We start from the raw sequence: 13,935 nt of genomic DNA on the forward strand, positions 1-13,935 counted from the left end.
GGGTAAGCACCTTGCCTAAAGTCTCACAATGAAATTGTAAGGAAGCAGGGAACTGTGGCCAATCCTGCAGGTTGGCTCACCCTCACCCATTCTAACTCCAATATTTCCCAGTCTTCTTGCAGCTAGGGTGCTGGCATGTGGCCTAAGTTCCCGGGAAGCATGGGCATCTAACCAGGACTTGGATGAGAAATGACCAATGAGAGGTGGGCATTGCATGCAGGGAGTTGGTATCTGCTGGGGAACAGGGTGGTAGAGCCCTGTGTGCTTCTGAGACAACCAAGGTGGACTCTGACTCACAGTACCCTACCTGCCTGATACAGCAGAATCAATCTGTGTGTGTGTATGTGTGTGTGTGTGTGTGTGTGTGTGTGTGTGTGTGCGCGTTGACTGAGTAGTATCCAAACTGGTTCTATGGTTCTCCTAAGATTCTGGGAGACACCTAATAACTTTCAATAAATCTCTTTCTATTTAAACTAGCTTGAGTTCTGTTTGAGATCAAGAACCTTGAACTATATAGAATTTGACACCTGGAAATGGGGTGCTGCAATCTGCAATGTGGGACTGTATTACTGGGGAAGTGGGGCTTGGAGCAGCAAAGGCACAGATACTGACTGAAAGCAGAAAGCTGGCAACTCATTATGCAGGATGTAAAATTGTGTCAAGCTGCTCCACGCTGTGCCTCTGTGCTGTGATTGTTCCATTAGAAGAAAACGTAACAAAAAATTTGTCCTAGAATGAGGATATTTAATAGTACCCAGAATCCCTAAACTCCTTCCCAAATTCAGTATCATTTAGAAACTGTTTTTTAGCTGTATCACAAACTAAAAAAATAGTGAAACACATTATGGATTTTATTTCTCTCAAACCTGAAGATTAATGGAAACTATAGAGGGAGTATCAGTCTATGCAGTTCATATGTTCAAAATGGCAATTCCAAATCATTAATAAAAAAGTAAAGTGATGAGCAATATGCAGTCTGAGACATAAAGTCTCTTAGATTATATATATACTGTACAAATATTTCACTGAGATCACTTTGCATTTTGCTCATGTGTATTACTTTGCAGCTTAAATATGTTCACATTTTTGTCCCAATCCCTTCTTCTTCCCCTTCCCGCCTTCCTTTTCTTCCTTTCTGTCTGTCTGTCTCTCTCTCACTCTCCCAATCCCCTTTCTTGAGGAGCATTATCTCACTCTCTCTCTCTCTCTTTTAAATAATTCTAACAAGTGTAAGGTGACAACTTACTGTGGTTTGATTTGCATTTTCCTCGTGATGAGTGATATTCAGCAATTTTTTCATGTACTTGTTGGCCATTTGTATGGCTTCTTTGGAAAAAAATGTCTATTCCTCAGCCTATTTTTAAATTGGATTGTTTGGGTTTTTGCTGTTCATTGTATAAGTTCCTTAACCCTTTATCAGATATATGGTTTGCAAATATTTACCATTTCATAGGTTGCCTTCTTATATTATTGGTTGGTTGTTTTGCTGTGCAGAAGTATTTTAGTCCCACTTGTTCACTTTTGCTTTGTATTCGTGTTAACATGTAAGTCTTGCATTGCCAATATTCAATTCCACCCTCCATTTCTCATCGTGGGTAGAGGAAAAGGATGATACTGGAAAAGGAACAGAACTCTTCCCCATGACACTAATATTACTAGGAAATTTTACTTCTCTTCTTAGGAGCCAAAGGAGGGCATCTGCCTTCTCTCATTTTACCTACTTCCCTCCCTAAGCCACATTTCTCCATAGGTGCAATGTGGGAATTCATGGCCTTTCAAAAGTTACATCCCCATGATAGGATAAGTTCACTGGATTAGCAAATCTAAAGCCCTGTCCTGCGAAGGTGGCAGGTCAATTTCAGCTGTGAGGGAAAAGCAGGGCACCGAAGGAAAGGGTCCTGTGTGTCGGGGCTGGGGGTGGAGTGGCACAGGGCAACACGGGACCTGTTCAGAGGGCACCAGAGGAGTCCATGCTTGGGGAAAAAGATCCTAATGTATGGAAACTGGAACCCAGGATGGGGTGGTGACATGGGCACAGCAAACCTATAATAAACTTTACCAGGTTGCTTTGTCTGGGATCATCACCTAAATCCACTATTCAGAGGTCTAATTAATGAATACTATCATTGATGATGGTGATTAGAAAGTAAGGGATTCTCAGAACTGCAACTATAAACATATATATGCTTACCCATTCCGGTTCCTGCTGGTGCAATTTCTCTTGAAAAAATTTCCAGTGCCTTCTTCTCCTTATGATGTACCGAAAGCCAAAGAACTACTTCTCGAGGGCCCTGTTGACAAAGAGTAGAAATGAACAATTGCAGAGGTCAAAATAAGGCACAATCTGTATTTGCACACCATAAGGGAAGATTTTTTTCTGGGTTATATAAATATTTCTGGTATGCATGTTTACTATAAGAAGTTAATTATTATAAGTTTTCCTGAATATGTCACACATGTCCACAAAATAAACATCTTATTAAAAATAGATGATAAAACTCTTAGTTCCCTATATATTAATAATAATTATTTTATCTTAGGAATTTAACTTGACACATGATAAAGATAGGTTGGAAAATTGCTAAAATTGTATTTGTAAAATGCCTTTGTTGTTTTTTCCATGTATCCTTTCTTTTATTTAATTGATGCTCATTACATTTTTTTCTTAAAAGGGTGATAGTTTCTTAGTTTTTTTTTTAATCCTCACCTGAGGATATGTTTTTATTGATTTTAAAGAGAAAGAGAGAGAGAGAAACATTGATTCAAGAGAGAAACGTGTATCAGTTGCCTCTCATACGTACCCCAACCGGGGATCAAACCCACAACCTGGATATGTGCCCTGAGTAGGATGAGAACCTGTGACCTTTCGGTGCATGGGATGAATGAGCCTCACTGGCCAGGACAATGCCCATTACTTTTTCATATGACAGATGATTTTAAATTTTATGTGTAAAATTGCTGTAGCTCCTGAAGAATATTTGCATCAAAGATTACCTATAATCTTTGGGTAGTTTATAGCATTAATCAATTATCCTACTTGGAAACAGAATTAACTATAAAAGTATATAAATAAAAATGTCCTTTAAAACTTTTAAGAATTCAGCAATCACCTTTTTTGAAATGTGTGGTCATTTGGAAATTCACTGGAAAGAGTGAAATTCTAAGGTCTAGTTCTGCGTCTTATTCTGAAGATCTGCTTGTCCTTAATTATCAATTCATGTCTCTATAACTTTATTTTTCTTTCCAGTAAAATGCAGATCCTATCAGCTTTCTAACTAGTTCATAGAGTCAGCAATATAAAATAATGTGGCATTAGATGTGAAACACTTCTTCAAGTACAAATATGAGCTATAATTATTTTAATAAGACCAATAATTACCTTCTACTTTTCCCATTTTATGTACTGTCAATCTCTCCCTCTAAAACCAAATTAATTAATCTGACTATTTAATTATGTGACTATGGTAAATAGAGGTTCATGGGCACATTATGAAAAATAGACATTATGTACTGTTTTCAAGCAAGCTTTAATGAAGAGTCCCTTTCAAACAACAGACTAAAGTTGGCTTTCACAATAACCTTTCATTTTATGTTCTACATTCACTCAATCTAATTCAGTCAATTAAATATGGCAATTAAAAAATCTGGCAATTATATCACCTAGCAACTAATAGAGCACACATTTCTGCGTACAATTAAATATCTACACTTTGACACCTGGTTCTTGTTTCTGAGTTTTATCAAACATCTAAAATTTCTCATATAATTCTAAATAGCCCCTAAGTTTATATCCTGACCTTACCACACACTAGTCTACAAAATAAAACACAGGAGTTCTTGGCATTTGGGAGGTTTTATACAACGAAATGAAAAACAGGCTGCAAAAATTATGCAACCAACAATTCTTTCTCCAAAATAAAATATTTATCCAATATTTTGTTGAGCTCACTGTTTTATATGGGAGAGAAAATTCCTAAACAGGAGTCTTAATAAAGATCTGACACAGATACTTGAATTATTTAATATACCTAAGACTATATATAACAATATTATTTTTCTTTTCTAAACTATATAATGAATTATCTTGTTATATTTACTCAAGCCTTAATAATTCAGTTACAAAGGGTTTAGATCTTTTTAATCAACTCTACATTGAAAAGAAACTCTTGCTCCTAGGGTTAAAAGTGCAAATGCTAGCAGATTGTAGGGGGGTCAAAATGGGGTCCTGTTCCTCCTCTTTAGTACTCCAATCACAGGCAAATTACTCAACCTCTCTGTACCTGAGTTTCTGCATTTATAAAATGGAAATATAAACACGTCCCTAAAAGGGTTGTTGTGATAGCTAAGTGAACACAATAAAGAATTTAGAACAGTGCCTGGCACATATTAACCTTTCAATTGGTGTTGTGATTGTTACTGTTATTTCCCATACATTTTTCCATCTTTGATTAACACTTAAGTGAAAGCAATAATTATTGGCCAAAAAAATATCTACAAATAATCCAGAATAATAAAATGGCCAAACCTTTGTGATTATGACTGTTGAGGCTGAAAAGTCCTAAAAATTATTCAAAATGGTTAAAGATGTAAGTAGAAAGTTATATAAGACTCACCTATAATAATGCTGTTAGAATTAAATATATGATAGAGAAAAAAACTATGCGGATAAAGTCAAATTAATTATCCATAATTTAATAAGACATTGATAAGAATTCATATTTTAAAAATAATCTCAAAATGCCTTGAAGTAGATTAATGAAATTGATTTTTAATGGTGGTCACAATAGATTTGACATACTTTATATATTGAATTTTTTAATGTAAGCCAAAAAACAATTCTGAATCTCTTATCTTTTCTAGTGAATTTCCTGTAAGAATGAAAGAAATGTTATTTCTGTTTTTGCTGCTAAAGATCAACATATGTATTGAGAACTCATCAGAAGTTAAAAATTTAAATTTCATAGCTCTCTAAACACTTGTGAAAAAAACCATTATATGTGACATCCAAAAGCCTAAACGTAACTCAAATATTAAAAGTAGGATAAGAAAGAAAGGGGATGGAATTAGGGTGAGTTTTGCAGTAGGCAAACAGAAAAATTCAAATTGAATTACCAGCTGGTTGTATAACATAGATTTAAAAAATAGATACTATAAAATTGAAGTAACCCAAAATTCATAACCCATTAAACCTTAGGTCAGTCTTTACAATAAATACTTTCATCTGCAAGTGATTAAGAATATTCCAAACCATTCACTTACATTGGAACTTAAAAAATATGGGCTGTTCTACTTACTCCATTTAAATTTGCTTTCGCTTGTGCTCCATATGTTTCTTCAGATCCTAAAATTTGTACGTGAACTTCACTATAATCTTCTAAGCCAGCTTTTTCAAACATAAGACGAGTTCTGCAGCAAAGTATATGTGACAAAAAAAATCATGAATTTATGGTACATCAACTCCAACATTCCTTTAGTTTTGGTTCTTGATAAAGATCACCCATTTTGGATGTTCAACAATTATAGTTGAAGGACTGGGGCAATTTAGGGCATTTGGGGTATCAAGTCATTCCTAAATATTAGTTTTAGCTTCAAATCACAACGTTTAGTATGTTATAGCCTCAATGTCCTAATTTTCTCAACAATCTAAAATTGAAGAGTTTCCTCTTTGACCCAATAATTACAGGTGCAAGTACTTTTTAGGTTTCTGAGGGATTAGAGTTCAGTTGCTTAAAGTTTTATTACTAATCTGTTGTATTACATATGGTCAAAGGCTGAGATCTGCAAAATTTCTACTTTCTGAAATGGATTAAGGTAGCCTTGAGAATGCTTGGAAACAAGGTGCATACTTGACTGTTGGGGGAAAATGTTCTATCTGTAGCTATTAACTCAATACTATTATATTATTCTAATACTCTATGTTCTTTTTAAATTAACTTGATAAATACTAAGATCTGTTAAAGTCTTCCACAGCAATTGTATTTCTCTCCATTTTTCTTAATGTATCTAGCAGTTCTGACCTAAATGTCTCAATGCCATGTTATTTAGCACATCTACATGAACTTTATTGTGTATGATACATTTTATGCTATTTAAATTTTACTTTACTATCACTATTAACTCCCTTTATTTTTTCTTTCTCATTCTCCTCCTCTTCCTTTTTTACCTCCTCACCCTTTTTCTTGTTTCTTGCCTATTCTGATATTTTTTATTTTTTTCAATTGTTTTATTTCAATGTGCATTATAACACTTAGTTGAATATTGATTTTAATGGATTCTAAGAGACTACCATTTAAAAAAATATTTTTATTGGTTTCAGAGAGAGGAAGGAAGAGATAAATAGAAACATCAATGATGAGAGAAAATCACTGATCAGCTGCTGCCTGAACACTCCCTACTGGGGATGGAGCCTGCAACCTGAGCATGTGCCCTGACTGGGAATGAATCCATGACTTTCTGGTTCATAGGTTGACACTCAACTAGTGAACTACACCAGTTGGGCTAAGAGACTATCTTTTGATTGATCAATTTATAACATTTATGTTCACTTACAGAACTATGATTTGACTTGACTTTTGACAACTTGTTTGATGCTTTCTTTGTTTTAATGTTTACTTTGTTTTAAGACTTTTGGAATAGTCATTCATTCAGCAATATTTACTGAATAATGTGTCAGATATTGTGATATGTAACTATGTTTTCATTGCTTTATTTTATTTAAGTACCTAAAAAGGTACTTATCTTTTAGGTTTATCTGTTTAAATATCACTTAGTAAAGCCTTCCTTACCTGCTAAATTTAAATTAGGTTCTCCTATTGTTCTTTTTCATAACACTCTTTACTATTTATTCAAAGTACTTTTCAAATCTTTATTATTTGTCGGATATTAGTTTAATGTTTATCCACATACTAAACTCCATGAGGATAGCCACCCTGTCTGCTCACAACTATATAGTCAGGGTCCAGAAGTGATTGGCATGCAGTAAGTGATTCAAATGTTAGTAGTTGAAAGAGAGAATTCATTCATTGATCCATTCATTCATTCACTGACAATGTAGAGAATTAAAAATTCAAATTGTAGTTGTCTTTAACTTAAAAACACTTGGATTCTATTATCAAATTATGGGATCATGGATTCTATATCAAATGATGGGATCATTCATTTTCCTGTTTATATATTTTTTTTACCTTAAAATGTTTTATGATTATTGTTGATAAAGAATTGAAATAAGGTGATATGAGTTTCTTCTCATTAAAAAAGAGATTAGCACTAATTTGCCTTTTTATATCTGTCACCAATACTTATTTTTATCAATGGGGGTTTGAATCTTTAACCCAGATTCTCTTGTTTAACTCAATAACATGCTTTAAACGCATAACATAGTAGGGAGCTTTACTCCTGTGGACAGGATGTGAATTATTTGATTCAGGCATTATAAAATTTATAAAAGTTGATAAATTAAAATTTCTTTATATGGATTTTTTGTTTTTTTAAGAAAAGAGAACTCTCTGGGACAAACGAAGTTATTTCCTGACACCAAACACTTGTAGGTACTATATGACCGGTGAAAGGGTCAATTGTTTCTGACTCTATTGCCTGTGTGCATTATGTTAACTTTCTAAACATAATCTTTAGGTTAAGAAAAAAAGAAGTATAGCTTTTCTAATAGAATTTAGCATCCATAAAACTTTTCTAATACCTATTTCTAGGTTTCTGTGCATACTAAACTGTAAAATTGTTGGTGCAGGGCTCATTTGTATCAGTACCTGTTGCTTACTGTATATGTGCTGAATGAACATATAAATACTTTCAGGGGAAATGTTAAGTGACCATAATATGATTTTAATGATTCCTATTAAATAACTTGGTCACTGCCATGCTTTAAATTTAGTTAGACTAGAAAACACATCTTTTTGTTTCATGTACAAACCTTTTCAAAATACTCTCAGCTGTTCTCCTTCCCTTTTCAGTTGCTTTTGGCCCTCCTATTGGGCAGACAGCAGTTGCTCTGAAACCATCGTGATAAGAAGCGCTTACCTGATGACATAAGGTTACAACTATAAACAACGGTATCATCTATGTCAACAATAATATGCCCTAGAATGGATCATATAACTACTGATCAGAAATTATCTTTTCAGTTCCAAGTACATTTAAAGTTGCATTTTCTTAAATGAAGTAATGACTTCCATAGAGGTAAAGTGGAAGCTTTAAAAATTAATGGCGGAGCCCGGCCAGTGTGGCTCAGTGGTTGAGCATTGACCTATGAACCAGGAGGTCACAGTTTGATTCCTGGTCAAGGCACATGCCCGGGTTGCAGGCTCAATCCCCAGTGTGGGGCATGCAGGAGGCAGCCAATCAATGATTCTCTCTCATCATTGATGTTTCTATCTCTCCCTTCCTCTCTCTTCCTCCCTAAAATCAATAAAAATATATTAAAAAAATAAAAATAAATGGTGGGAGGTAAGGTTATAATAAAAATGTAATTTCACTGTAAAAAGTTAGAAAAATATATAAAAACTGTTTTAATCAGAATTATGGCTTTATTTTTAATGGAGATATGGCAGAGTTTCAAGAAACTCAAAGCTCTAACTGCAAACATTAGCATAGATCTTATAAGTACTGGTTAAAATTATGGCAACTGTGAAGGCACATCCTGATTACCAAATGACAAAAACTAAAGAACAACAACTCAAGAGTAAATTGAAACTTAAAGTTCATTATAAGAAATACGTTCTTTAAAAACTACTTTGAGTCAACACTGAATTCAATAAGTTATTTAAACATTTTACTAACTAAATTAACTAAATAATTAATTACAACTATACTTGACCTTGATTTCTGAATTTAGAAAAATATTTTTTGGTTGTTTTAATTGTGCTATTTAAGCTTCCAATCAAACTTTTTCTTCTACTTGGGACGAGAATTTGGAAATACTCCATTGGAAACAATCTAAATGTCCAACAAGGATGTAATGATTAAGTAAACCATGATATATGCCAATAATGGAATGCTATGGAGCACTTTTGAAATAATGTTGGAAGTATTTAATCATGAAGAAATACTTCTAATGTTAAATTAATATAATCGAAATATCTAAATATGTGTTTATATTTGTATGTGACTGCCACTCATTTTTGTTTATTCTAGTTTGTCTCTTGCAATCAAAAAGTCCTAACTAGAATAGTTGTAGATTATAAATAACAAATCCATTTTAAAAACTTCCGTTTGTTTTTTTAGAAAACGGATGCTTTACTTTTAGAAAGAGCATCACTTCATAGCCTCCAGAGGCCTTGTTAAAGCAACAGCCTTAAAAAAAAGCACATTGGCCTAAATTTTGTTTTCTGCAATGAACATATCACATCTAAAATAGTAACATTACTTTTAATATCGTACAGATATATGTTCTCTGTATTAATACTTCAAAACCTATCCTCTGGTCCTTCTTTATGGTGCTTTGTAATTGTGGTACTATCATACACACCTGTAGTTTCATATAAATAATGATAACCCTAAATTTAAGGAATTGCCATAGTATAAGTTCTGGAATTTAAATATACCAATTAATCTTTACCAATATCAAGAAATCGAAGATGGTCTGTGGGCTTGTCCTCCCCTCCCCATATTTCTGCCTACTTTCGACAGGAAATTAATACTTTATGCCCAATTAAATCCCCTACCCATTGCACAGAGGGAAATTAATGTGCCCCCTCCCTGAATGCAAAGCAGGTAACAAAATCATACAAGAGAAAAGACCTTATAAAAGGAAGAAGGGAGTGACCCCTTTGCTCCTTGAACCCGCACTGCTCCACCTTCAGCACCTAAACATTAAAGAGAAAACCAGGGTAACTTATTTTAGTACAAAATCTGTTCATTACTTTTACTACACAGCTGTGTTTTTTAAATTAACTCAAAAATTAAAGAATGGAGAATATTAGAAATTCCCCTAAAACAAGACATGAAACTTATTTTAACTTGCTAACTATTTAAATTACATCATTGACAAGATCACAACTGGCCTTTTTAAGCTTCTGAACACATCCTTGTGAAATGAAAAGACCTTTATCAGCCTCGTCAATAAAAATTGTCATTACTTAGTGAAGTGTCAGATAAGTTGGGCTAATCACAGCTTAACACAGTTCACATTCTCATCTCATAAATGCAGTTGTGTGCCACTCTACACGTCCATATCCATACCATCATCTCTCTGAACAAAGCAACATCTAAAACACTACTCAGGATGAGTAAAATCAAGTTATGAAAATAAAGTGGGTGTTAACAAGAATTGATTCTAAGCAAGAAGATGTATATCAGTGGATAAATAATATACATGCCTGCATTATTTGGAAAATGTGACAAGATGTATCATAATTTTGCAGACAATAGGTAATTCTCAAGAGAAGCAAAAATCTTAGTCACTATCTTCCTATCCCTGAAAGCATTCTGAGAGTTTTTAAATCTAACTTATTTAACAATATTGGTGCAATCAATAATAAAGAAAACTTTACACTCTCAAAACAAGGATTGTTATAGCTTTGTCACACTTTCAGCTTTAGTATCTCTTTGATCCAACAAACATTTTGTTTCTTGGAGCACAAAATGGCTGAAGGAGCAAGGATTGGAAAATCTGGGAGACCTAGATTGACATCCCAGTTTAGCTGTGTGCTCTCAGGCAAATTACTCAATCTCTCCGCCTCCCCTTCCTCTTCTGTAAAATGAACATACAAACTACTTCAGAAGAGAGCTGTAGATTAAATACTTATAAGGAGCCTATCTCACACCATGGCAGTACTAGTATAACAGTGGTTGCTCAATTAATTTTCCTCTCCCTTTCTCAAGTGACCGTTCAGAAACCCCATGCATTTTGAACTGAATTCCTACCTGCAAAGTATTCAAAGTGAAAAACATATCTGATTCATATGCTACAACCTGAAACGAACCTTAAAAGGCCCTAGTATCTCAACGATTTGAAACAATATGATTGCAATAGGTTCAATAAAGTTCTTAGAATTTCTTACATTGTATGACCCAGGTTAGCTTTGTCTTTAAATGCATTTACAAGTATCGGTTTAAAAATCAAGAAGCCACACAAAAACATATAACCCAAACCTCTTAATTCAGGCATATAATATAACTAAACAGCCTACAGTACCATACAGTCAGCAAAGTAAACACCGGACGGAGATAGCTGGCCTTGCTGTCTCTGTTAAACATGTCAAAGTACAGCATCTGAAAATATTTGAAAAATCTGCCTAATTTCCATCTGTTATACTTCTCAGAGGATAACTAAAAGTTCATGTGAAAGTTCATGGTAAGTTCAAATATGTCATGTCAGGGCATTTGCAGGATAAAAGTTCACTGGGAGTTTATTATTTTTTTAAAAGACTGAAGTGGAAAAAGAATAAATATACCAATTAAAGTTATTTTATATTGCATTACGACCACCGCATTTTAAAGCATCATAAATACAAATTATACATTTTAAAAGGCCATGCGCAGTGCATCATGGCAACAATGATGACTTCCCTGAGATAGTAGCCTTGGGACTGTTCTTAGAGAAGCAGCCGCAGATCAATTTTGGTTGTTCTCCATATGATTTAAAGAACAAGCTGTCACATTTCATCTGGTATTGAATACTTCGTTTAAACTACATATTTAGAAACAGTACTTTAGAGACATAGGAAAAAGAGAGGAACATCAGAAACAATAAACGAATACAGGCATACCTAATTTCACAAATATTGCACTTTTCACAAATTGAGGTTTGTGGCAACCCTGCGCCCAGCAAGTCTATCGGTGCCATTTTCCTAACAGCATTTGCTCGTTTCCTTTATCTGGGTCACATTTTGGTAAGTCACAACATTTCAAAGTCTTTCACGATTATTATATTTGTTACTAGAGGCCCAGTGCACGAATTCGTGCATGCGTGGGGTCTGCCAGCCTGGCCCCGATCGGGCCCAATTAGGGCCGGGCTGGCCTGGGGGAGGGGCTGCGGGCAATTGGCTGGCAGGCCTGGTCCCCGATTGGGGTGGAGGGGCCAACTGGGGGTGGGGCCAGACGTGGGGAGGGTCTGTGGACTGTGGGCCGGCCAGTCATGCCCCCGAATGGGGTAGGGGGGCCAATTGGGGCCAGCAGCAGGGGGGAGGGGCCATGGGAGGTTGGCCAGCCAGCCCCACCTCTAATCGGCCTGTTCACTGGCCGCAGTGGGCATCCTAGCGACTGGTCATTACGGAGTTCCGGTTGCTGGCTTTATATACATATAGATGGTGATCTCTGATAAGTGATCATTGAGTTACTATTGCAATTGCTTGGAGGAGCCACAAACTGTGCCCATATAAGACGGCAAACTTAATAAATGTCTATCTGACTGCTTCACTGAAGGGCTGTTCCCATCTCTCTCCCTCTTCTGGGGCCTTCCTAATCCCTCAGACACAAAAATATTGAAATTAGGCCAATTAATAGCCTTACAATGGCTTCTAAGTATTCAAGTGAAGAGTCGCAAGTCTCTCACTTTAAGTCAAAAACTAGAAATTATTAAGCTTAGTGAGGAAGGCAGTTCAAAAACTGAGACAGGTTGAAAACTGAGACAGGCCTCTTGTGCCAAACAGGGAGCCAGACTGTTAATGCAAAGGGGAAGTTCTTGAAGGAAATTAAAAGTGCTACCTCAGTGAACACAGGGCTGATAAGAAAGTGGAACAGCTTTCATTGCTGATATGGAGAAAGCTTCAGTGGTTTGGATAGAAGATCAAAGGAGTCATAAATTCCCTTAATTTTGCACTCAGATGTCGAGTGTGACTCGACACAGTTAGCATCGGTAGCATAGAGATTAAAATTGCAAGCGAGTGCAAAGGGTTAAGCCAAATCCTTATCCAGAGGAAGGCCTTGACTCTCTTCAATTCCAGGAAGACTGAAAGCGGCGAGGAAAAGGCTGAAGAAAAGTTGGAAGCTAGCAGAGGTTGGTTCATGAGGTTTAAGGGTAGCCATCTCCATAAAATAAGAGGTTCAAGGTGAAAAAGCAAGTGCTGATGTAGAAGTCACCCAGAAGATCTAACTAAAATAATGCAAGTGGCAACACTAAACAACAGATTTCCAATGCAGACAAAACAGCCTTCTATTGGAAGAAGATGCCACCTATGACTGTCATAGCTAGCGAGGAGAAGTTAATGTCTGGCTTCAAAGTTTCAAAGGACAGGCTGACTCTCTTGTTAGGCATTAATGCAGCTCCTGACTTTAAAGCCAACATTCATTTACTATTATGAAACTCTTAGGGCCTTTAAACATTAGGCTAAATCTACTCTTCCTGTTCTTTATATGTGAAACAACAGTATATCTGTTTACAACATGTTTTACTGAATATTATAAGCTCACTGATGAGACCTATTCCTCAGAAAAAAAAGATCCCTTTCAAAATATAACTGCTCATTGACAATGCACCTGGTCACCCAAGAGCTCCGAGGGAGATGTACAAAGAGATTAGTGTTGGCCCTGGCCAGGTAACTCAGTTGGTTAAGGCATCATCCCAATATGCCGACATTGTGGGTTCAATCCACAATCAGGGCACATACAAGATTCAACCAATTATGCATAAATAAGTAGAACAACAAATTAATGTTGTTTCTCTCTCTCTCTCTCCTTTCTCCCACTTCCTCTCTCTAAAAAAATATGAGAGAGAGAGACACTAATGTTGTTTTTATGCCTGCTAACACGACATCCATTCTTCAGCCCATGGATCAGGAGTACTTTTGACTTTCAAGACTTATTTACAAACTACATTTCATATAGCTGTCAGAGATAGTGATGGATCTGCCCAAAGTAAATTGAAAACCTTCACCTTTCTCAATGCCATTAAGAACATTCATAATTCATGGGAAGAGGTCAAAATATCAACATTGACAGCAGTTGGGAAGAAGCTGATTCCAACCCTCATGGAAGACTTTG

At 35.5% G+C, this 13,935-nt stretch overlaps 1 protein-coding gene across 5 annotated transcripts in view; it reads right to left on the minus strand.

Moving 5' to 3' along the window:
• LOC307099815 (uncharacterized protein) overlaps positions 1 to 13,935 on the minus strand; it is a 96,691-nt gene that overhangs the window by 58,431 nt on the left and 24,325 nt on the right. For all 5 annotated transcript variants that reach the window (XM_079771796.1, XM_079771800.1, XM_079771798.1 and 2 more), the window contains 4 exons: positions 9,754 to 9,818; positions 7,928 to 8,034; positions 5,295 to 5,406; positions 2,192 to 2,291 (listed from right to left, as the gene is read on the minus strand). In XM_079771796.1, coding sequence (XP_079627922.1) covers positions 2,192 to 2,291; positions 5,295 to 5,406; positions 7,928 to 8,034; positions 9,754 to 9,818 — 384 coding nt within the window. The remainder of the gene's footprint in view (positions 1 to 2,191; positions 2,292 to 5,294; positions 5,407 to 7,927; positions 8,035 to 9,753; positions 9,819 to 13,935) is intronic.

This window comes from Cnephaeus nilssonii (genome assembly GCF_951640355.1).
Source record: "Cnephaeus nilssonii genome assembly, chromosome: 5".
NCBI classification, from domain to species: Eukaryota; Metazoa; Chordata; class Mammalia; order Chiroptera; family Vespertilionidae; genus Cnephaeus; species Cnephaeus nilssonii.